At 36.5% G+C, this 23,880-nt stretch overlaps 3 protein-coding genes across 4 annotated transcripts; 2 read left to right on the top strand and 1 right to left on the bottom strand.

Annotated features, from left to right (window-relative positions):
* Window positions 1–127: 127 nt before the first annotated feature.
* LOC135690126 (zinc finger protein ubi-d4) lies at window positions 128–3,932 on the bottom strand. 2 transcript variants are annotated; one of them, XM_089110425.1, is made up of 8 exons: window positions 3,566–3,932; window positions 2,852–3,069; window positions 2,519–2,630; window positions 1,971–2,222; window positions 1,325–1,437; window positions 883–964; window positions 360–428; window positions 128–316 (listed from the first exon to the last, which is right to left on the bottom strand). In XM_089110425.1, exons 1-7 carry the CDS (start codon window positions 3,891–3,893, stop codon window positions 361–363), a joined length of 1,173 nt encoding a protein of 390 aa, XP_088966551.1. In that variant the 5' UTR covers window positions 3,894–3,932; the 3' UTR covers window positions 128–316; window position 360. The 2 variants fall into 2 exon arrangements, with proteins under 2 accessions (XP_088966551.1, XP_065063675.1); XM_065207603.2 differs by having other exon boundaries at window positions 128–428.
* Window positions 3,933–9,577: 5,645 nt separating this feature from the next.
* LOC135687736 (52 kDa repressor of the inhibitor of the protein kinase-like) lies at window positions 9,578–12,214 on the top strand. Its single transcript, XM_065204378.2, has one exon. It carries the CDS (start codon window positions 9,578–9,580, stop codon window positions 12,212–12,214), a length of 2,637 nt encoding a protein of 878 aa, XP_065060450.2.
* A 1,334-nt stretch (window positions 12,215–13,548) lies between these two features.
* On the top strand, window positions 13,549–23,543 carry LOC135685752 (uncharacterized). The gene is made up of 6 exons (XM_065201817.2): window positions 13,549–14,080; window positions 18,077–19,282; window positions 20,211–20,253; window positions 20,534–20,652; window positions 21,398–21,459; window positions 22,038–23,543. The coding sequence occupies exons 1-6, from the start codon at window positions 13,996–13,998 to the stop codon at window positions 22,242–22,244; spliced, it is 1,722 nt and encodes a 573-aa protein (XP_065057889.2). The 5' UTR covers window positions 13,549–13,995; the 3' UTR covers window positions 22,245–23,543.
* Window positions 23,544–23,880: the final 337 nt, after the last annotated feature.

Below are 23,880 nucleotides of genomic sequence, written 5' to 3'. Positions count from 1 at the left end.
AATCATTCATTATGACTATCTTTTCAATACAAAATATCTTTAAAGGTCGTTGATTGATAACAGCTGAAAATGAATTGCTAATCTTGAATCCAAGACAAATAAAACAACCTACAGGAAAAAGCAGAACTATTCTGAAGAGAATCATTTCATGAATATTTTGATAAAAGAAGATACATTTTTGGTGGCTACTATCTTTATCTATTTAAAAAAATTATTGATTTACCAAATATATTGACTAGATAATGTTTTTTGTAATTTCTTTTTAGATATATTGTCTGCTTTGCAAAATTAAATGAACAATATTTTCCAACTGCATTCGCATGTTTCCAAACATTCAGAAGCATTTAATTTCCTTGCATCTTAATTTTCAGGTGGGTATTCACCAGCAGCTTTCATCCTCTCTTCACATAGTTTGCAACACCAATGCCCTTTGAAAAGGATAAAGTAATACTTTTCAATTTTACTTTCAAGATCAACATTCTAAACATGAAAAGTTTAAGCAATTTACCCCTGCAACGATGCAATCCCTTCTTCTTACAAATCTGCATATAAAAATCTAAGCAAATGGAGAGTAAATTGTCCTTTTCCTTCAAAAAAAACTTTTGGCATTTACACAACATGTAAACATGCTCTTCACTTGCCAGTTTTATACACCAATATTTTAATATGGCAATAATGAGGTAATGAACATAGATACGACTGCAGTAAAGTGGTCACAATTATAGTTAACAATCGTTTTGTGATATAAAATATCAAAATGGCTTTGAAATGATTAAAACTATTTGCTTTTTGTCAAATAATAGAAAGTTGTACAACAAGCACCCAAAGTTTGATTAATCAGTTAATTAAAAGACTGAATACAAAAACAAGAGCAAAACATACCCTCTGGAGGTTCTGACATCTTTGGAGTAAGGCAGTACATATGATAGCCTCTGTCACATTCATCACAGAAAAGCAGTTGATCCTGAAATTGTAATTGACATGTCACTCTTACATACTTCATAGAGTCTTGGTAAAGCAATACATCCTAATGAATGTTTTACATCTAACAAATTAATGTTAAAAAGTCACCCTAACTCACAAAAACTCTCAGGTTTTCTTCCTTATGTCTACAGGAACATATCCCATTCTTTTCATTCAAAATGCAACAAACATCAAAAGTTGCTATAACATCAAAAATCTTTTTGTTTACTTAAGAGATCACATTGCAAAAACATAATTAATGGAGTTGACTGTTAAAAACAAAATATTTGTTTTAACAACTGTATCCAAATAGAACAGATTGGTAAAAAGACAATAACAATGAGCAACTGTTGCAACTTACATCATTATCTGAGGTCCCACACAAAGAGCAAGACTTGCATTCAATGCATTGCCACTTATATTTTTTCACTTCAATGATCAGCTTGTCTGTAAACTGCAGGCATGATGGGTGCCCTTGACAAGTAAGAAAAAACATTCTGCATAATTATGACAATTTATCCTATAAAAAATATATGAAAATCATTGGCAGTTGTATGTTTTACTTTGGTATAAGGTTGCATGATAATTTCTTCAAAGAAAACAAATATGCTATTCAAGTAAAACAACAATAATATGTTAGCTCCTTAAACCCTATTATAGAACTCTAGCAGTTACATAGCTGTAACTTAGCATTAAGTTACGTCATTACAAAGTAAAAGACAAATAGAAAATAGAGGCTAGAGAATTTCTTCTTTGCATGGTCAAACATGTTTTGTAGTCAAACCAGTTTAGAATGTTTGAATTGTTGATAGATAATGCAATTTGTACCAGTTAGAAAAAAAACTATTGTCTACCTGAGAAAAGAGGTGTTTTATCATAATAATCCCAATGTATTTAAAAGTATTGCATGAACCATCCCACTAACCCCTCCATTCTTCTGTCATATATTGTGACATTGCTTATTTTTTCAACAGACTTTAAAATAATTTGCTACTTTGATTACATACCTGATCTTCCACAATCAGAACATGAAATCAGCTCTTCTTTGGTACCAGTTTTTTTATTTTCCCTTGCATCACCAAGACAGAAGTCACAATACGCACTTGATTCAATGTCTGCTTTGGATGGATCTACTTCTTTCTTTTCTGGGTTTGGCATTTCAGCACCTTCTGCCTGAGGTTGTGAATCTTCAGCATCATGGTCATAATGTTGGTAATGATACCTTATCCCTTGTGTGTTTTTGTAGCGTTTGAAACAAACTGTTTAAAAGTAATGGTTTTGACCTCAGCATAATAGAAAACCAGAAGTATCTCATCTTATTTAATAATCAAATGGTGACATAATTATCATATCTAAAGAAAAAATATCATATTCTATCACTTTATTGGCTTATGTATCTTAAAAGCAGAAAACACCAAAAACTGTCAGTTATACATAACCTTACAAATGCCTTAATCAAGTACATTTTGTCCTTTTGTCAAAAATTCGGAGGTAAAGAAGGGCATCGCTTTCAATCTAAAAATCAATACTCTACTTAAATTTAATAATAGCATACTTTCACACATGTATGGCTTTTTCCTTTCTTCTGGCCCCATACTGTTTACTTCCTCTCTTGTGAGATTCCTTACTTTATCAGCTAATTTCCAAGCTAGTGCATTTTTCTTACCCTAAAAGTTGAAATGTTGAAAATTATATAAATACTAAGAATATATAAATACTGAAAAAGCACCAGCAAAGCACAGTTCATCAGCAATTCGTGAGGAACAAAATAATCAAATGTTTTAAGTGCAAAGAACAATGGATAGGAACAGGATATTGAAAATTTGTGTTGTGCTCAAGGACCCATCTAGAATCTTCCACCAGGGATATTTAAGCATGCAAAACAAACCCTTTTGATAGATGCATCCTTTCTTTTCCTTCGTTTTGATGGTGTAAACTCATCATCACTGATGTTATAATCTGACATAGCCTCGTCTTCTTGCTCTTCATAATCGTATGAAGCCTTTGCTACCTCTGGCTTTGGCAGTGGTGCTGGCTCTGGTGGTTCAGATTCATTTCTCTGTAATTTCTCACTAATAGTACTTGACATGCTTGTTTCATCTAATCCTATAAAAGATTTGTAATGATTGATTGCCTGTGTGCTCTGGCTTAGTTTGAATGCATCAAAAACATTGATATAAAAACATGCTTAGCATGGAGATTTTTCTAAAGGTCCTAAACAACAATGAGATTATCTTTGCTTTACATATTATAGCAATTATCTCATTTTCAATTAATTTATTATCAATTTCTTATTAATTAAGCTTTAATAATTATAATATAGCTTGTTTACTTCACAAATATGTACTTAACTTTAATTTCTGTTTCTCATTGTTTGAATGAATGACCAAAAAACAAAAAACTGATAAAAACAACTGAATCACACACAAAAATACAAATATGAATACAAGAATCATTCAGTCTAGATTTTCAATGGGTTCGATACTGAGAAATTTTACAAATGTCTTTATGCACTCTACATCTCCCATGACTTTTCCACGAAAGTACAATCATATTCGTTAAGCTGACAGAAAAAAACGTAATATCAGAAGAGCAATGTTACCTGGCTCGAATGAGTCCATTGAAACCGACGATATTTTTGCTTTTGCTTGAGATTCTTGTTTCATCCTTGTTCTGCTCAACTTATCAAAGTCTGGTCTCTTGCGAACCCTCCACCTTCTAGTCGGGTAACTGCATATTTGGCCTTGTCTGACAGGAGCACTTCTGGCCACCCGGCTAACCCAAAGGTTGCAGTCTTGTTGTGCTACCCCGGTTTGGCCATCAATGTATGGATATCGCAGTCTTCTTTCTAACAAGATTTTTGAATTGTAAGCTATAACTTGATCAATTGCGTCTCTGTATTTATTTGGGGGTATCTTTATGGCAGCCATTTTCACTGAACTCGAAGCCACTCTGCTGAAAGAACAAAGAAATATTGAAAACAACAGCAACAACAAGACTTTCTATGCAGCAAATGTCTTCGGCGCTTCCATTCTCATTGGATCGTCCCTTGAACATGGATTGTGATGAGGGTGCATACAAGACAGAACTTAACATTGTCCTTATTTAATTTCAACATTGATTTTTCTTTATCTACATACTGCCTGTATTCAGTTGTGTTGTTTCTGTTTGATTCAGAGTATTTTTTTAAAAATTTTCACTACTGTGGAAAATTTGCAAAAAACGAGGGGCAATTCACTCTTGCAAATAGCGAACGAGATTTCCTCTAAAACAAAAGGATTTCCAGGAATTTTCAGATAAAACAATAGGATTTTCACAAACGGTGTACGAGATTTTCAAAGAGTGATTTGCCCCTCGTCTAAACATACATTACACCAAGTTTGACCTTCTCGCTCTTAACCGTCACCCAAAGTTAGGATACCATATTACGCCTGGGTTGCTCTTTTAAATTTTTCAAACTTTTTTGGGGCATTTTCTCACAGGAGGCGCTTAAAAGAAGAGGCGGCTTTTCATACTTCATGATTAGTAAAAAAGCCAATAGCATAGAATCTACCGCAAATTGTTTTGACTTATATTATCTCATCAAAATAGACAAAAATACCAGATAAGATCATAAAAGTGTTTTTGTCTACCTTAACTGTTCCACAACTTTATACTATGAATTCTTTCTAATACAACTAAACAACAGTATTCAATATAAACAACATTTAAGTTGCAGGATTGATTTGCTGATAAAATCTGTCTTCTAAATTTTCAAATCTCCAAACAGATATTGTTCATTTTTCAATTTTTTTTATCTGAGTCTAGACATGTTTTCCGCGAGGTTATTCTTATTTTAAACAAAATAGACGAATACTGGCCCCTACATATTGTACCCTCCACGCAAAAGACTTTAGACTATCAGTTTTGATACGTGTATGTTTTTCGAGTTTCTTTAGTTGTTCCCCAAAAACAAGTTGAGCAAAACAAAGATGGATTTCTCATCCAGTGTCCTTAGATTCCCCTCAAAATTACCAAAGGATCACCACAGTTCCAAAGAGAATCAATTCCCTATTTTTACCTAAGTACGGGGCCCTTTGGCTATTCCTGAACATATTCTTTACCATTTTCAATATTTTATCTGCAAAGTTTGATTTTGAAGACTCAGTCTATTTTGTATGTGAGTCGGTCCCATGTGTCCTGACACCTCCTAAAAACTTTCTACTTTGGGGGTAGAATGGAACATTTGACAATTTCGAAATACTTTACTTTGGTAATTTGAAATATGAATTAATTGTAAGATATCATCATGAATTATGAAATAATGTCGTCCCCTCTTATAGGGCCTCGTAAAACATCACGAGACACCAAAAGCCATCTACTTGAAAAGGGGGATAAGAAGTAACTGTTTCTAATGGTCCTTACTATATTTCGCAGCAAGCTATCGTTGTATCAATCCAAACATTTTTAAACATCTATTGACACATTAACGTGTTTGTACCCAAGCATTTTTCACATCCCAACATTTTTTAGAATGCCTAATTTTTGCAGAGCCACAAAATTTTTTAATTATTAAAACTCGCATTTTTCTTGCTTTCAACAAAACTCAAGTAAACCAAAAACTCGATTCTTGATGAAGCTTGAGCGTTGCATTATTCTTAAACTATTCTTAAATTTCAGCGATTTAGAGCCTTAATATTCTTATAGACTATTTTCTTATAAAAAGTGTGTACCCTGAATCATATGAATGGATTAAAATTCGAAAAAAAGCTAGCCCTATTCAAGCTCTACTGAATAAATCGGTTATTGAACCTCACTGCGCAACCAAACTGTGCCCTGACTCTGGGCCAACAAGGAAGATAGTTTCTTTTGCTAGCCGACCCGTCATTGCATCACTTTTCTCGCTTCTTAGAAATAGAAACAGTTTCATGAGTTATTGAAAAGTTATTCGAAAGCTGAAAACATTGCCTCTGCAGCTAGATAAAATACATTTATTGCTATGCATATGAAAAATTAGAATTTTTTGCTCAATTGTTTATCGACAACAATACGTCCTTAATCTTAACAAAACGTCTCGACAGGTTTATCACTGGAGACAGCACCATGGTTGCCGTAGAAGGATGAAAAATCATTTTGAGTATAGGTGATTCAAGCTTACTGGAAAATGGACCTTTTGAAGCAATTTTGCCTTTACAAAAAAATTAGATGGTTTCTCTTTATATAAGGACAGAATCTCTCACATTGAGTGGTTGGGATAAAGTCTTGATATCGGGACTAATAAGGAAGGCTGGGAGTTGGGAATAAAAAAGGAACATTTCCATAAATGCTGAAATTGGTTTTGCCGAAAAGCTCCATAGGGGAGACCATATCTTTGGTACAGTCGTCTTTGTGCTCCTTGAATTATAAAAGCTGATTCAATGTTTTCGCTGACCATATCATTGTTATAATCCAATGTTTTCACTCTACATGTTAGGAGATTGGGCAATTTCATCCCCTCGTGCTAATTTTAAATATTTATTTATTTATAAAGATTTAAATACTTCCTTTCTCTTGGCCCTATCCTCTAAAATCCTGGTTATTTTCTTAATATAATCACAAATGTTTCAAATAAGGTCCTCGTTTTCATTGGAGGAACTATGCACAGAATAGGAATTAGGCAGAAGGGGAACTCCTGCCTATCAGGTGAAGCCTGAAAAAACTTGCGCCTGCGTTAACTTATACGAGGCTTAGAATGTCGGGGAAATTTTAAAAAAGAATGAAAGTAGACAACTTTATTTGAGACGAAATGCCCCATGATAGTGAACAAATTCAATTATGTATCATAATTCGTTTATATCTGATTAATGAATGATAATTTTGTCATGGCTAAGTTCGTCTAATGAAATCGAGGTTAAAGGGGAATTAAGGAATTCTATTGTTGAATCAGGCTTCAAAAACAACGAAGGAACCGACGAGAGTTACCCTTCTGCCTATTTCCTATTCTGTGACTATTTTTTGTTTATTTTGATCTCTTCGTAGCGGGAGGACGTGATTGTAAAAACTCTGCCCATATAATTCCTATCATAAAATAAGTGGAAATATAAGGAGATAACATAAGAGTTTGTATAAAGTTTTTGGGCAAAGACTTTAGATGATTTTATATTGCTTGATAATTGTATCAGGTTGTTTAGAAGCATCCCTCTCTTCTTTCGTCAAGTTAGGATGCTATGACAGTCCATATGAGACAGAGTCATCTATATAAATTTTTGCAGCGTGTACATGTAAAGGTTGTGCATTTGCGCAGTGATGAGTAATGTAAAGCTTGGTTCAAAAAGCCTATTAAAGCACAAGTTGGTTGTAATTTTGTTTTTTAAACATGTTGCGCGGCCCCTTAAGTTTACGAGCAGATTCTGATACCATATAAAACCTCAGCCTTCAAAAATTTTTGGGGCACAGCTCGCTTTGCAAGACCATGTCCACAACATTAGGATTGATGGTTTATTCATTGTTTTAAATTTTTTAATGATATCCAGTTCAGTTATATCTAGTTGCCTTGTCTGTAAAATTATCTTCTGAAGATTCCCTAGTCATGAATATTACGTCAACCCCTATTATTGTGAATTAATTGGGACTGACCATCCCATGAATCATTCTGAAAATTGTACGTAGATATTTTGTCCGCCTTGCGGAGACAATGTTCTTCGAAAACATTGTAAGATAACCCTATGACACCATATAAAACTGCCGAATATTTCTTGGGGATCCTATTTGTTTGTTGGCCCAGTGGGAGGTACGGCCCTGCTTACACGGCCATAGCAACCACGTAGCTGTAGGTGTCGGCTAGGTGGGGGGCAAACTCGAGAAAGAACCATACCTGAGGGGGGCAGGCTTTAAAACAAGAAAACAGATATATAACAAACAGATATATTTGGACAAAATCAAGGTCATGGATTTATAAATATGCCAAGTTTTCAAAATATCATTTGGAAAAACTGTAGCCAGAGGGGGCAAGCTGTTGTCAAAATTTTCATTTGGGGGCACAGCCCCCCGTGCCCCCCCCTGCAGCTACGTGGCTGGGCCATAGAGGTACCAGTTACACTATATCACTGTGTTATCCTACCTCTTTGGTATGGGCACTATTGTTTAAATTTCCTCTCCCTCTCTTGTTCTAACTGACAGCAATGACTGACAGTAGCTTGTCCATTCTTACGTTACTCCTATTCGACATGGAGCTCTTTTCAAAACCTTCGGTGCAAAGCGAAAAGCCTTGCCGCGGACCGTTATTTCATTTGAAAGCCGCAACCGTATTATAGAAGCCGTAAACCGTTGCGAATTTATACCGAAAGACGCAAAACGCACCTTTTGTTGAAACCGCAGTCCGTAGATAAACCATGTTTAAATCCGGAGGCCGCAGGTAAAAATAGGGTCCAAGCCGTGAAGCCGCAAACCTATAATAGGCCCCCTCAAAACTCCAACTCAAACTCCAACTAACTCTAAATGTAACACGCCCAAAATAAAACCTAAACAAGAACTAATTGTAATGCTTCATAGCTACGTAAATTTACATAAAAATAGTGTATACAAAATCTATTACTCCCAAGATTAATTAGATAAACTGAATAGTGATACAAAAATCCCAAATGAAATAATTAATGAACCTAAAGGTGCAATTAGAAAACAAAAGGAATTATAAACAATCGATTGTGCGAATAATGATAGAATTCAGGGGCGGATCCAGCGTCTGCGTTTGGGGAGGGCCATTTATGAAAGAAGAGGAGGCCTGCGAAAATTTCACAGACACGCCCTTCAAAGTCTCACCGAACGCGGGAAACGCCCCTTTCTATCAAAAAATTTCATAAGAAGGTACACTCTCAGAACACTGAAAATTAAGAAACTTCATTGCTGCGAGAAACTTCCAAGCGAAGTAAAGGCTAAAATACATGATGAAAAATTGATGAACTTTGGCTAATCGTGTAAACACGCGCTTCTTTAGTTAAACTGATGAAAAACGGATATAGAAATAACTTTGGGGAAAACTGACATAAAAAACTGATCGTGTATTTCAGCCTTTACAAATATTCATATTGAATATTTGGTCAGCAGCTTTCGCGCTTGACTTGGGAGGGGAACTATGACGCATCAGAGTTCGTGAATGACATTATAATTCCTGTGTTCAAGAAGCCGGCATAAGACACGTACCCTTAAGATGAAAAAAAGATTTAGAAAATGAGCAAAAGTCCCCACGTATTTGGTGCGTATAATTTGAATGGTAAATTTTCAAAATGGGTAGTCACCAAAAATTCATCGCAGCATAACAGGCAAAGCTGAGTAGTTATAGGTACTGTTTTGCTTTTGTTGGAAATAGTGACGCTTTTTGGGTATCACAATCGCAATAACACGATGAACAATGTTTGAACTGTAACCCATTTTAGCCATAACTTTCTCAACCATTAACGTTTGCAGACGTCATTCATTCATGATCGCAGTCATGATTTGTGTTAAACCATAGTCCATATGAGCCGCGAGATCCGGTCACATCTAATTTTGCATTGAACTATTGTTTTAGGCTTATCATAATTCTTGTGTTACACATCCACTTGCAACTTATTGCCTCACTGAAAGCGAGAGAATAAAGCCGACTGGAGGTTTGATTAAAATGTCTGGTCCGCCAAAGAAATCAAGAACTCTTGAATCATTCTTCTCAAAAAGTAGCCGCACCAGTTCAGTTGGAGATAACCCTGAAATCTCTAAAACATGTGAAACTACCACTTGCCAAGAATTTGAATCAAAATCTACTGGTGAAGAATTCGACACACAAAGCCAAGTTGCGGTAGTCCAGGATTGTCCTGAAGAGGAAACACACCCAGACCTCTGTTGTATGGCGACACAAGTAAATGTTGCAATATCTGATAGATATGACATTGGTAGAGCTATAATGAAAACAAAACGAGGAGAACAGCTGACAGATAACGAAAGGGAAGCATATTTATCGAAGAGGTGGGTGCCGCAGAGAAGGGATGAATATCCATTTTCTGAAAAGAAAAAACCAAAGAATCAGCTCATGGTTGGTATGTCCTCGACAACGAAGCGTTTTCTGGGTGAAAATCACTTGAAAACCTTCCCCTGGCTAGCTGTCAGCAGAGAGCCAAAATGTTGCGGTGCTTGGTGTGTTTATTGCGTTTTATTCAAGACGTGCGAGAGTGGAGGTGGAAGAGGTGCACAATACGGAGGTGGAGCAGGCCAGTCAATGGGCAAACTTGTTAACAAGCCTCTTGTAAACTTTTCAGACTTGACAGGGAAAAATGGAGCCCTCACAAGTCACCAAGAAACATCTTTTCATAAGACATGTGCCATAAAGTACACGGAGTTCTTGAGCCGTGCAACACCTGGGAGTGAGAAGGACGTTCGATCAATAATGAACATTGAAAGGCAGAAAGAGATTGAAAGAAACAGGACTGCGCTGGTCCCCATCATCGACACCCTTCTAACATGCGCCAGGCAAAATATTGCGCTTAGAGGCCATCGTGATGATGGACCAGTAGATTCAACTGGGATGGAACCCAAGCACAATGATGGAAACTTCAGGGCATTGCTGCGATTGAGAGTACGGGGAGGAGATACAAACTTGAAAGATCACTTGAAATCTTGCAAACGCAATGCTTCTTTGGTAAGCAAAACGATACAAAACGAGCTAATTGCCTGTGCAGGAAATATTGTCAAAGAGGACATAGTAAGAGATGTAAAAAATGCAAAATTCTGGACAATAATGGCCGACGAAACCCAAGATTGTGCGAAACGAGAACAGTTGGTCATTGCAATTCGTTACGTTGACACAAAAAATGTGCCAAAAATTATCAAAGAAGAACCGGTCGCAATTTTAGACCTGATTGCAGACATAAAAAGCAGTGACCAATCAGATGAAACAGAGCACAATGAAATTAAGCTATGTGGCAAGGCAATAGGGGAGACTCTACTCCGCCATATAAGTGAGCTTGGGTTGGATTTGCAGTACCTCGTTGGTCAAGGATATGATGGTGCTGCATCGATGTCCAGTGAGCGAGTTGGTGTTTGCTCCTTTATCAAATCTGCTGCGCCACTCGCTGACTACATCCACTGCTGCATGCACGCGCTAAATCTAAGTTGTTCTCGAGCCGCAAAGATACCAGCAATCAGACATTGCATGGATGACATCAAAGATATCAACAATTTCTTCAAGCATGCGAAAAGAAACAGCTATTTGCAAGCAGTCATAGCACGAGAATCAATTGAAGAGCTTCAGCGACGGCAGTTGGTGACCCTCTGTGAAACAAGATTTGTCGAAAGACATGAATCAGTTTTGGTTGCACGACAGCTTTTGCCTTACATCGTTGTGTGCTTGGAGGAAATGCTCGCTTGGGACTCATTAGATACAAGAAAAGATGCCAGGAGATTGTTAAAAAGTTTGCAAGACCCTCAGTTCCTTGTAGCGCTAGTATTGGCCGAGAAAGTGTCTGCTGTACTTCGCCCAGTGTCCCGTTCTTTGCAACAAATTGGTAGCGATCTTGTGAAAGCAATGTCGACGATTTCTGCGACACAGTCAAAGCTTTACACGTGGCGTAAAGGTGAAGAAAATGAGTTTGCTTCGATGTTTGAAGAGGCAATGCTTCTTGGCGAAAATATTGGAGTGACCAGAGAAGAGATGCACGCAATTCCTCGAGCAGTCAGTCAATCCAGGTTCAGATCAAATGCAGGTGAAGCCAATCAAAAAGCCATTGATTATTATCGTATCAATGTGTTTTTACCTCTTCTTGATGAATTGGCTGGAGATATGAAAGCAAGATTTGGTCCCCATCAGCAGAAGATTGCGACGCTTACAAGAATTCTGCCTTGTTTCGTCAAAGAATCAACTTGGCAAGATATTTTGCCTGCAGCACTAAAATACGGAGTCTTTTTAGACCCCTTGTCCATTGTTGAAGGAGAGTATGAAATTTGGAAGCAGCAATGGCTGTCACGTGGAACAAGTACAGTAGCAAATACCGCTATCGGCGCTTTAGGCGACTGCCAAGGTGATGTATTTCCTAATTTGCATACATTACTCAACATTCTCACTGTGCTACCGGTGACAACAGCAGAACCCGAACGACTATTTTCTAAACTGAATATTACCCTGACAGCAATTCGGTCAACAATGTCTGAGGAGAGATTAGAATCCCTACTTCTTCTGCAAGTTCACCGTGACAGAACACCAACGAGCGATAAACTCATTGACTCATTCGCAGCATTAAAATCAAGACGAATCCCATTAAAGCTGTAAGTAGTTAAAAGATGGACAAAATGACGTTGCTATTATATCGCAATACTCAACATTGAAACACACCACTTCTCGCGCAAAATGAGCTCGCATGTAGCTTTTCGTTTCAAAGGCAAAATCTCCGATAACGTTTTTGCTACGATATAGCTACTTCCTTTTCAAATTCTTTTCTGAATATATTGACATCAGTTGGGATCACTGATTTCCACAAAATTACTCAATCAAAGCTCTCATGTTTCTATGCTCGCAGTTAGTGTTCTCATGTAATGTAATAAGTAATTTTGGTTTGTTAGTTATATAAACAACTAGTTTCTTGTTATGCAAAAACTTTTACCTTATCAATTTACATGTTTAGTTAATGTATTTACTGTCTTTTCATTCAAAGTTTCTCGTTGTCGAATCGTTTGGGGGGGGCCATGGCCCCCCCGGCCCCCCCTGTAGATCCGCCAATGATAGAATTACTAAGGTTACAGGTTGCAAAACAAACGAAATCCAAACTAGCACTATTACAATATTAACATTCGCACCTTCTTTCGTGAAATCTCGGATCAAGATTAGTTTTTGGGGATTTTTGGGGTAAGTTAAAGGCCTGTCAAAAACTAAATTTAAGTTTTGCAAAGGCAATTTTTTCAGAAAACTGATTACACGGTTCCATTCAGAAATAGGGATGCAGTGCTTGGGGGGCTCAGATGGGCTGATCCCCCTCTTTAATGTTGAAGGGTAGCCAATTCAATTTATGCCCTTCCTATTTTTTCAACATTTTGCACATGAGCCCCCCCCCCCCGAACCCCTCTCCCTCATGTGAGTGAGATATAAGCTGTAAAGCACAAGCAGAAATAAATCTTTTCTCGTCTTCCCTATCTTAGCTTTTTTAAACAGATATTCGAACAAACGCCTAGTGCATTCTCCCTCCAGAATAAAATCTTTCCACCATTTGTCTCAGAATGTAGGCTGTTGACGTCTCATGCATATTTTGTACATGGTGCGTGGGCAAGATCATGATATCCCTCCAGGACGTTTCTCTTTCAATGGGAAATATCTGATCATATCATGTACCACCTTAACTGCGTAAATTCAATGACTCATTCGTTTGTATTTTGTTAACTATTGATCTTCTATACAAATTTTGTTAGACACGCTTTACCATTACAGCTTGATTTTCGAAATTAGTAATGTCTTTTGCGTCATTGTGTGTTGCCCAATTCATAATTGAGGTACTTAATTACCAGCATAAATGATTATTAATTGGATAATTAAGCACTATCTAATCAACTTGTCACGGAAAGGTTGCTTTGTCAGTTTAAACAACAAAATTTCCCGTCACCAAAGGTAACTGTGTGGATCATCCTATAAATTACAACTTTTCACGACAGATGATTTTTTAGAACATAGCCTATCCTTCGAAAAGTTGACTGCTTTCACCGCTAGCGAGGCGAAAGTTTTCCCCGGCCTCTTATCCAATTTTCAATAGAAGTTATTGTACTTGTCGCCTCGTCGCCACCACATTCGGCGGTGCAACAAGAAAACATTGGATATGAAAGAAACTGTAATCGTATTAAAAAAATTCCGCAAAGAGATGTGATTGACAAAACCATGAAAAGAATTCAATCCTTCTATAAGTCAAGAAAGAATTCACAATTTGAAAGGATTTTACGAATCCGTTAAAGATGAAAAGTTTGCGTAGGCCATATTTCTATTGATAAATGGCAACATATTTTTGCTTTGGTCCTTAGAGGGTTAAGTATTGAAATATCTGACTGTATTTTTATCTGCTGCACAAGGAGATGTTTCGAAAGAAAGAACAGCCAGAACTAGCACAAACATATATTCTTAATGGCAGATATGTGAAAGTTGAGCCAAGCAAGAGAGGTGAGTTCGGATAGAACTATTTTACTATACCTATCAATCTTATCTGTCCTATTTCTTTAAAATCTAGTAAACAACAGAGAAATGTTATGTAACTCTTTCTTATGGAAAACCTTAAGTGGTAGATAATTTTAAATATTATAAAAGTCTTCTGTGGTGAAACCTTTTAAAGCATTGGGAACCTGTGATCAATACTGTACAGTCAAGTTATTGTGACCCTTAAAGTCGATAAATCTCAATCCATTAGCACTCATGTGTATTTGCTAAAGATCAGAGACAGGTTTGTGCTATCTTCATTCTATCTGTATTGAATTGTGTATCAGTAGAGTATGTAAACATAGGGTTTATGTTCAACTAAGGAAAGGAATTTGCAGCTTTAATGTGTTTGTATCAAGAGTCTTCACGGTGTTGATTTTGTTTTATGCTAAGATAAACCAGACTGGAATATGCTTACAGCTATGCTGGGTTTCTTGCACTCACACCTGGCCCACAATTTCAATCAAGTTGCTTGCAGCTCAAATGCTTTCACTTGCAGGTTGAAGGTGAAAGTGTGTTGCTCATAGCTATCATAACTGATTTCCAACCTGGAAGATAAATAACTATATTGTTTTCATCATACTCCCCAAAGAGTGATATTTATAATGTATTTTCAAGAATTGTACCATCAGGAAAAGTTTTCCTTGAACCACAACCTGAGATAGCGTTTCCTGCATGTTATGATTGGGCTTGAAAGAAAAAATCTTATTCTTAAAAGTTTAAGAAAATTATTCTAGTCAAACTTGTCATTGAGCTTAGAAGTTACAATCTTTGATCCATGTAACTTAATTTAAAACCTTGTTTATCCTTTCTATACTTTTTTGTACTAATTTGAAATGATCGTAAAAGTTTTTCATCTTAATAGTAACACCAACATTATCTTTCTGTTCCCAAAAATTGTCGCCCAAGACTTAAACACTGACACAAATTTTCAAAGGCAAATTCAGCCATCCCCCTCCCTTCTTGGAACAATACAGGTTTCCGAATGAGTAAAGAAGACAATTAGGTAGTGAACTTTTTTCTTTAACTTTTATGATATTTTCTAAACTATCAACTTTGTTCTTGGGGGAAAGAGGGATGGAAGAGGTAGTATTTAGGAAAATAATTGAAAATTAGAAAAAAACACAACATAAATTGCTGGCTGTTCCAAGTTCTTTGGCAGGCATTGTAATTTTCATGCTTCATAGTGTTATTCCAATGGTGTTACAATTGCAGGAAAACAAACTACTTTTTTCAATACCCTTAGACACCAGATATTAATGAAATCATTATGAAGGGGGAGGGGGTTACCAAAATTTAAGACTTTCCGAATATGATTTGGGGAAGGGATTGTGAAAATTATGAACTCAGATAATCTACAAAAACTCAGCAAAACTCATTAATAACTCAGCAAGAATCTACAAAAAATGAATTTTTCATGTATGCTTCATCAAAGAGAATCAGCTGATAGAATATTGCTCATTTCTCTAAATAGCTTGATCAAAGAGAATCAGCTGATAGAATGTTGCTCATTTCTCTAAATAGGCAGTCAATCAAAATGAAGCTGCAATTTGCTACCAGAAATTCCATACAACTATTTGTCCATGGATACAGCTCAGTTCTAGTTCAAATGAATTATGAACTTTTTTGGGATAACACTGACTTATGTCTGTTGATGTCTAGCCACTACTGAAGATATTTGGTTTTCAAACAAATCTTAATTTCCATCACTTGACACAAAGCGTTGTTATTCAAGCAGGCATCAGAGCTTGCTAGAAGCTTCAACATCATTATGTAATTTATTAAAAATAGAGCAGTAAAAAATCTACTCTTTAATGATATGTCCGTAACTGCACTGTTCATTGCTAATTTCATTAACTTACCTACACCTTCAGCAATTAGCATAATTGTAGAGTGCTTGTTCTCAACAAAAATTACTTAATTGAGTGTAGATCTTCAAGACAGAAAGAAACTTCCTGGTTTTTTAGTTTTAAAAAAAATAATTTAGGGCTTGGAAGATTATGCTCACAACAAATTGAATTCTTACCATTTTTACGAATTCTTACCAAGTGTTTATACGGATATATTCTTTGTGCTTGTTTGGGTTGATGTGTACCTAGAGGACAATGTTAAAAATCACTACAATTTGTTTATAATAAGGTTATCTTTCTATTTTTGAGTAGTTAAAGTTCGCCATGTAAACAGGATCACCATGTAAGCTGAAACATCCATGCTTGGCAATTATTTTCATCACACTAGAATAAGCAAAATGCTGTTATGATTGACGGATAATTTGATAACAATAAAATGTTATCCACAAAAAGGTCTTTGTTTTTTGCAAGTGATACGTTGCCGAACCTCTTTGTAATGCGTGACTTCACGTAGAGGATTTTCGCCTACGGCTTGGTTGAGCTTATGTTTTGAGGCTAATTTGTTTACAATGTTCCTCTTTCGTCAACTGCAAACCGGAAATCTTTTGCCTCATCGTTCCTTGCATCAGTAGGCCTAGAAGTATACCACTGGGCACCGAGAATGTATCCAGCCGTCATACAAAGGTAACAGCACCAGTATCATTTGTTTAATGTTAACTTTACTTCCACCGTATAAATGCAAACGCGGCATTTTCTATGCCCGTTGTTTTCTGGGATCCTTATCAATTGATTAGCTAGTCTGGTATACTTAGACTTCAGAGCTCAGTCCCTGCTTACTTTGCAAAGGCTGTATTGGTTTTCGCTTTGTGAAGTATACATTTCTTGCAAAATATGTATAACAACCGTTTCATAAATATTTCTCGCTCAGCAATAATTTAAAACACAGCAATAATTTAAAACACCTTCAAATGCTCTATACTTTCGTGCCTTGGTAGCGTGCCTTTGTATTATCTCCGTTGACCTGTTAATCGGTGGTTGAATTGATATAAAAAGGCCTAAAATTTCAATACAAATTCAACAAAATTGTAACTCTTTCGATTGTCAAGTACATGTAATGAAAACATCAAAAGTTTTAAAGCAAAAACAATTACAGGCATCGGGGTAAAAGCGACCAAATATTGGGTCTGCTGTCCTATACATATTGTTTTTAATTTTTATTCGAGTACTGGTGATCTTTTTGCCTGACTGGCTGTTTTTTTGGACCATTTTAAAAATTGGCACTTGCATTGTTCTTGAATTGGCACATACCCTCAATTCCCACGCGTGTTGTACGCTCATGAAAACAGGGATCCGTTACTTTCTCTGTACGAAAATTTTATATTCTTTGATATTTTTATGAACGCTCTTCAACGAGGAAAATTTAATTGAATTTTTTGTGCTAGCCTCATTTATGAGTGATATTTGAAATTTTGAGCCCCCATGATTTGAACATATTATAGCATCTCCCTCTGCCAGGCGTGTAAATGCCAAGGGTGAAGAGAGTGTCCACACCCCTCGAATCTATGAAATTATTTCAATTAGTTGGATGATATGAAAGAAAACAGAAACCTAAGTCGTAATTCCGGTGCTTATTTGCCCTCCCCTATCATTTCGTAATTTCGTACCCTTTACCCTCCTGAAAATGTCCTTTAATATGTGTCCCTCTCTCTGCCATATTAACATCGCTGCTCTGAAATCCCCAGCTTCTTATCGTGCTATTTTGACTGAAATGCATCTTTATAGCAGTACCACCTCGATCAATTGTACAGAATTTCTCATCAATCGAGGTTTCGATTTTACCTGGCCTTTGTGTTGTTCTTTAAACAATATTTTACAGAAAAGTAGGGCTCCTTGTTGTGATATCTCGGGCTTCTTTCGAATATTTTGAGCTGAGTTGTATCACTTTCAAGCCATTCTTTCTATAGACTTTCACTTGGTTCTATCGTAATTTTAATTTCGTTTTGGCATTTTTAGGAGATGTGTTGATTTATCTATATACATACAGGCCTATTTCCATATATTTATCAAATGAATTGGATTCTTTCGCTTAACCATATAACTTGATATTTTTAAGGTGGTTATGTTGAGTACAGTCGTGATCAAGGCTATATTCAAGGCATACAGTCAGCTTTGCCAGTTCGAGGCATATCCGAAAGTGACATCTCGGAGTCGTATCTAACTGACCGTGATGAGCAGGAAATAAACCAGAAAAAACTTGATGCAGATAAATTAAACAAATCAAGTCGTAGAAAAATTCCATTTCTTCAGAAGAAAAAGAAACCACCATCACAGAGCTCCACTACTGAGCAAAGAAATTTAGGCGATATTGTTGGTACCGATGTGGATGGTGATGACGACGATGATGATATAAGCGATATTACTACTTATGACGAAGGAATTCCTGTTGTTTACGAAGGGCTGAAAAAGAACGGTCTGCATCACTTAGGTGTAAATCAGCCTGTAAAGAGACTGGACTTAGATCAACAGTACGCAGAAGAAGCGCAGATTTTCGAGCGAATGAACTATATTATTGATAATTATCGGCAGCCTCCTGCGTATCCTGGTAGTCCGAACATCGACAGTTCAGAGAAATCTATGATTCAACAGCTACTTCAGGAAAAAGCAAGTAAACAGATAAAGGACAATGCTAGTATGATAAATTACTGTCAGGTTGATGCCCCAAAAGAGTTGTCAATGGAGGACCTGACTAAAATCCTGCAAGCATCTCATGAAGGAGCTCTAGACAGACCTGTCGGCTCCAAGCTTTCTGATAATATAACTGATGGCTCTCCTGCAACGTCGTACAAGGTTCCTACAACAGGCTCTGTCAACTCAGCTGTTCCTGAACCAGTTAATATTCGAAAAGTAGACCAGCTTGTGATGCGAACTTTACGTAGCCCGCGCACACCCGAGGGAGTACGCACAAACCCTGGTTCAAGCGGCAGTGCAGGAGCAGGATCTCCTGATCCCTTACAAGTGTTTGAATTTCGAAACGCGAGACCAACCGCAAAAATTGTTAGTGAGATCTACCCAAGAGACTATGATCCAGATTACGATGATTCAGCAGATGAATTGGAACGAGGCCAAGAAAGCAATACCGACAAAATAGATGAAATTTTGCCTGGAAATGAGGCCGACCTTACATCGACTTTAAATGCTTCTTGTAGAGTAGAAGAAAAATCGACTGTTAGACAAAACTATGTTGTTGATGTAATGCCAAGTTATCGAGGTATTGAAAGGCCGGAAGACATGGCAGTGAAACCATATGTAATGCCACCAGGTAATGGCTCTACGTTTCCTTTTTCTCTAATCCTTAAGGAGATTGTTTTTTTTTCGCATGGAAGATAGGATTATTAAAACCGATGAAGACAGTATTTAAACTCAGTAAAATAGCGCCATTATTCCGGAAACTCTGATAGCGTAACCAACTTTGTGAGAGAAAATAAGCCCTGGAGGCTAATTAAAGTTATGATAGACTGATAGTTAACAGCCTTTTAACACTCAAACAAAATTAACTAAAAGATTTATTTTTATAGCTCGGATGGCTTAAAATAATTCATCTAAATAGATCTGTGAGCTAACGATCTTTTTGTTTCACTCAAATTTCTGAGCTAACGTTTTTTGAAGTCACTCAGAATGCCCTTAACCAACTGCAATTTTAACCCCCTTCCCCAGCCCCACCCTCCAAGAAAGGATTGTAGTTCTAAGCAAGATGGCCTTACCTTACCTTTTCCAAACCTTTAAAAAGGATTTGTAAGTTTACTCTTTCATCGTAAAAACGTCTTTATCATTTATAATAACCGTTCGAATGCTGAATAGCTCGATGTTAGTGAACACAGAAGAAGTATTTGAAAATGGCTTTGAAAAAAGAAAACGTTTCATCAAAAGAAAACGGTCTGAAAGAACACAATGGATAATATCTTACTGATTTCAATTTTTTTTAATAAAATAATTAAAGTCCGAAGAAGTATTGTGCATTTTTAATTTAAAGATATTCGGTTTCCCTCTTGGACTCCAATGGTTATTTTTCTATGGGCATGCGTTACTGATTGGACAACTATACCGGGCATGTGTTTGAATTTTTCTGATTGGCCTGTTTCAATCCACAACTGGGTATTAATTTTTAGTGTTATCAACCAAATAAGAGACAAGGTTCCCAGAAGTACGCCTATTTTGTATTGATTTTTTTGTCTATTTTTTCTTGGTAGATTACGACGCGCATCCTGAAAGAGACTATGATCTTGGTGAAGGGTATGTTGCTAAAAATCCTTATAGAGCCAAATGGTCTTGAAACAAATCTATGATTTATATTTCACATAATCTTTTTGTTACTAACCATTATTATATGAATATTATACACCTAAATACAAATTCAAAATTTTGAACAAATGTTAATTGCTTTCATCTTTCATGTAATTGCTTTCAATTATTTTCATTCAGTTATTTAAGACGAATTAACTCGGTGACGTTTTTCCTCAATTTAATTCTTCATATCTGTCTTCACTAACGATAACGATGTCTGCACTTTTAGGGATGGTTATGATCTCCATGCAGAGAACTTCAACACACAGATTCAAAGTGAAAGTTCCTTAATGCATTTCCGAGAACAGTCAGAAACCTTTGTACCCCCGAGTCCTTATATGTATGCAGGTGAGCTCAAATTTGATTCTGTAGTACGGCAAGATCTGCTTAAGGCAAAGATTCTTCTTTAATCCTCAACCTGCAAGGCCCTGTATGCAGGTGAGCTCAAAGTTGATTCTGTAGTACGGCAAGATCTGCTTAAGGCAAAGATTCTTCTTTAATCCTCAACCTGCAAGGCCCTGTATGCAGGTGAGCTCAAAGTTGATTCTGTAGTACGGCAAGATCTGCTTAAGGCAAAGATTCTTCTTTAATCCTCAACCTGCAAGGCCCTGTATGCAGGTGAGCTCAAAGTTGATTCTGTAGTACGGCAAGATCTGCTTAAGGCAAAGATTCTTCTTTAATCCTCAACCTGCAAGGCCCTGTATGCAGGTGAGCTCAAAGTTGATTCTGTAGTACGGCAAGATCTGCTTAAGGCAAAGTTTCTTCTTTAATCATCAACCTGCAAGGCCCTGTATGCAGGTGAGCTCAAATTTGATTCTGTAGTACGGCAAGATCTGCTTAAGGCAAAGATTCTTCTTTAATCCTCAACCTGCAAGGCCCTTTGTATCTGTAAAGCTTTGCAACTTTCTTATTTTTTCATTCGTTTACAAGAAGAGTGGTTTAACCGCTACCCTCCATATTTTTTCATCAAAGAATCTCTCCAACAGTGACTGTGAAATATAAGATATTTCTTTTCAATATGGTGTATGCTCTTTCCCATCTTTCTGTTCATACTGACTCACATTCAATACTATTTTAAATTTGAACTTTTTAGAAATACCAGAATGGCTTCAGGTATACGCCAAGGCATCTCCTAAGCTTGATGAATACCTAAAAGTGAGTGTTTCCTTCTTCTATGTTTGATTTTTGTTTCCGCGTTTCTTTTTCATTGTTTAACTATAAGGTTTCATTGTTAAACAAAATTTATGCAAAAACGAACTTAATTTGATTTTTGAAATTAGCAAGGCCTGTTTGGGGTTTAAAACTTGACGCAATTTTTAATCATATTTTCCGAAACGGGCATATTCATGGAAAACTGCGTTATAAATAATGTCTTATATTCGGTTTTACTGGAAATATATATCAATGAAAATTTTCTGTTCTCATGTGCTAAGACTTCAGATTCCCAGTTTCTTTATTCATTTCCTAGATATTTTTTTCCCCTTAATTTAATAACAAGAGCAAAGATTTACGGTTCGTTCTTCCCCGGAGCCAAAATCCACAAAAAGAGGGGGTTTTGGGTGTAGTATCTAAGTCTCTCTTGATTTCAGTGACCTTCCTTGTCGTCTTTAGTTGTATGTTTGCACCTTCCTTACTATTGCTTTGTTATCTATTATTCCTGTAACAATGTTGGCTATTCCCTTGAACGTACCAATTTTAGGTTTTATTACTGTAACGGATATCCTTGGTTTTAGTGGGACATGTTTCGTCTTCCTGAGCTTGACTGTTGGCAAACCATGCTAAAGCGACTATATATGAAAGAACTAGAGCAAGTTGTCTTCTGGTTTGAAGAGTATCGCCAAGCCATGCAGCAAGAAATGGAGAAGAGAGAAAAGGAAATGGGCATCTTGAGAGTGAAGATGCCAGTTTTAGACAACAGAATGAAGAAGACTGATGTTTGATTTCTCAAAGGTGTATTTTTTATACAAACCATTGTTTTGCAACGTTCATTGAGACTTGGTTCAGGCTGACTGGGCCGACAAATTGGGGCTGTAGGGGGTGGTAGATAATCAACGACCTGCAACTTTATAGAGGTCTTGGCTATTTTTTATGCATGAATTTTCACGCGATTTTGGCAAACGTGAGTAATTCTAAATGCTTTTGTCATCACTGAAAAATTGTTATCAAGACAAGCGAATTCTTAATAAAGGAAATAAATAAATAGGAAAGGATAACAAAAAGCTTTTGTATTATACAGATGGAATATGTGGGAACTGGGAACTGGCAAGCAAGATATATCAGTGTTTGATATAATAGCAATTGCAGTGGGGTGATTGGCACCTCCTTTTCTCTAGGACCCCCTTTCTTTTCGATGATTTAGACCTCCAACCCCAGGTCAACACGGCGTATAGAATTTATTTTTTAGATGAGAGTATATCATAGGCATTCGATGTCGATTTCATATGAATTTTAGCTCGCAAGGTTGTAATTAGAGTATTTTGACCTTCTTTTCGTAGCACGAGTTAATTTTCATGGATTTCCTAAACATTCTCTTTCCAGTGATAAACAAGGCAAATTTCATTATTTTATCCAGTAAAAGCAAGCGAAAGTAACTTACTGACACGATGGCTTGCTGGGGTGCATTCTTTTGATCGGCACATGAAAAATTCTATCACCAGATCCCAACTCTAGATTTGCTCTGATTACGTTTTTAGTTAGTGAGTTCAATTTTTGGCATATTCATATTGTATTGCAATACCGGGGTATAGCTAAACAACAAAGCTAAAAGAAGAGGCGAATAAAGATAATTCACATTACTTAAACGGTAGAAAACGGTGCTGGAGTTTTCGAAGGGTTAGAAATGTATTCTACGACTCGTTCCCAAAGTTGATTTCCATTCAGTATCAGTCTCCAGTGCTTTCCTTCTCATATTCCTTCTAGCATTGTCGTATCCCCCTTTCTATTTGAATTTAAGCCTCTACTTAAAGAGACTATTTATATTACTGTGTTTCACTTAAAAATTTTATATTTGGAGCATATTTTATTTTTGTATTGTGTTCCTGAATTTACATAATCAGTATTTTAGTGTAAATATCTTAATTTTTTTAGTTTCTAATCTATAATCAAAGAAGAATGATGTATAAGCTAGTTTAAGTTGAATATTGATTTTCTAGCCAATTATAATCCCTAAATGTAATAAAATTGCAAAGACATATGCTGCATTCAATTTGTGTTGCACTCAGTATTTCTTGTTTATAAAGCGTCAATTGTATTTTTACTGTCTTGCCTTGATAAAATGATTTAGAAGCCTTTTTGCTTATGTAAAGTTCCTGTGGTAATAAAGTATAAAAAAAATGCACAGAGTGGGGTTGGGTAGCGTCCGCAAAAGTGTACTATCGTGTGGAAGGGGAGGGGAGGGGAGGCTCAAGCATTCTAGAGGTATCAACAAACAACGAGCTTGCTCGAGAAAAACTTCTCCCTGGTGGGTTGAGTATCTTCGCCAACTCCTCAATAATGTTAATGAAAATTAAGATGACCTTTTCATGAAGGCCATTTCAGCGTTAAATATGCGCCAATACCTCTGTGCAATGGAAAATT

This window comes from Rhopilema esculentum, chromosome 10 (genome assembly GCF_057945365.1).
Source record: "Rhopilema esculentum isolate cy_ngs chromosome 10, ASM5794536v1, whole genome shotgun sequence".
In the NCBI taxonomy this organism is placed as follows: Eukaryota; Metazoa; Cnidaria; class Scyphozoa; order Rhizostomeae; family Rhizostomatidae; genus Rhopilema; species Rhopilema esculentum.
Note: the sequence above shows the minus strand (reverse complement) of the source record. Positions and strands in the feature narration are given on the sequence as shown.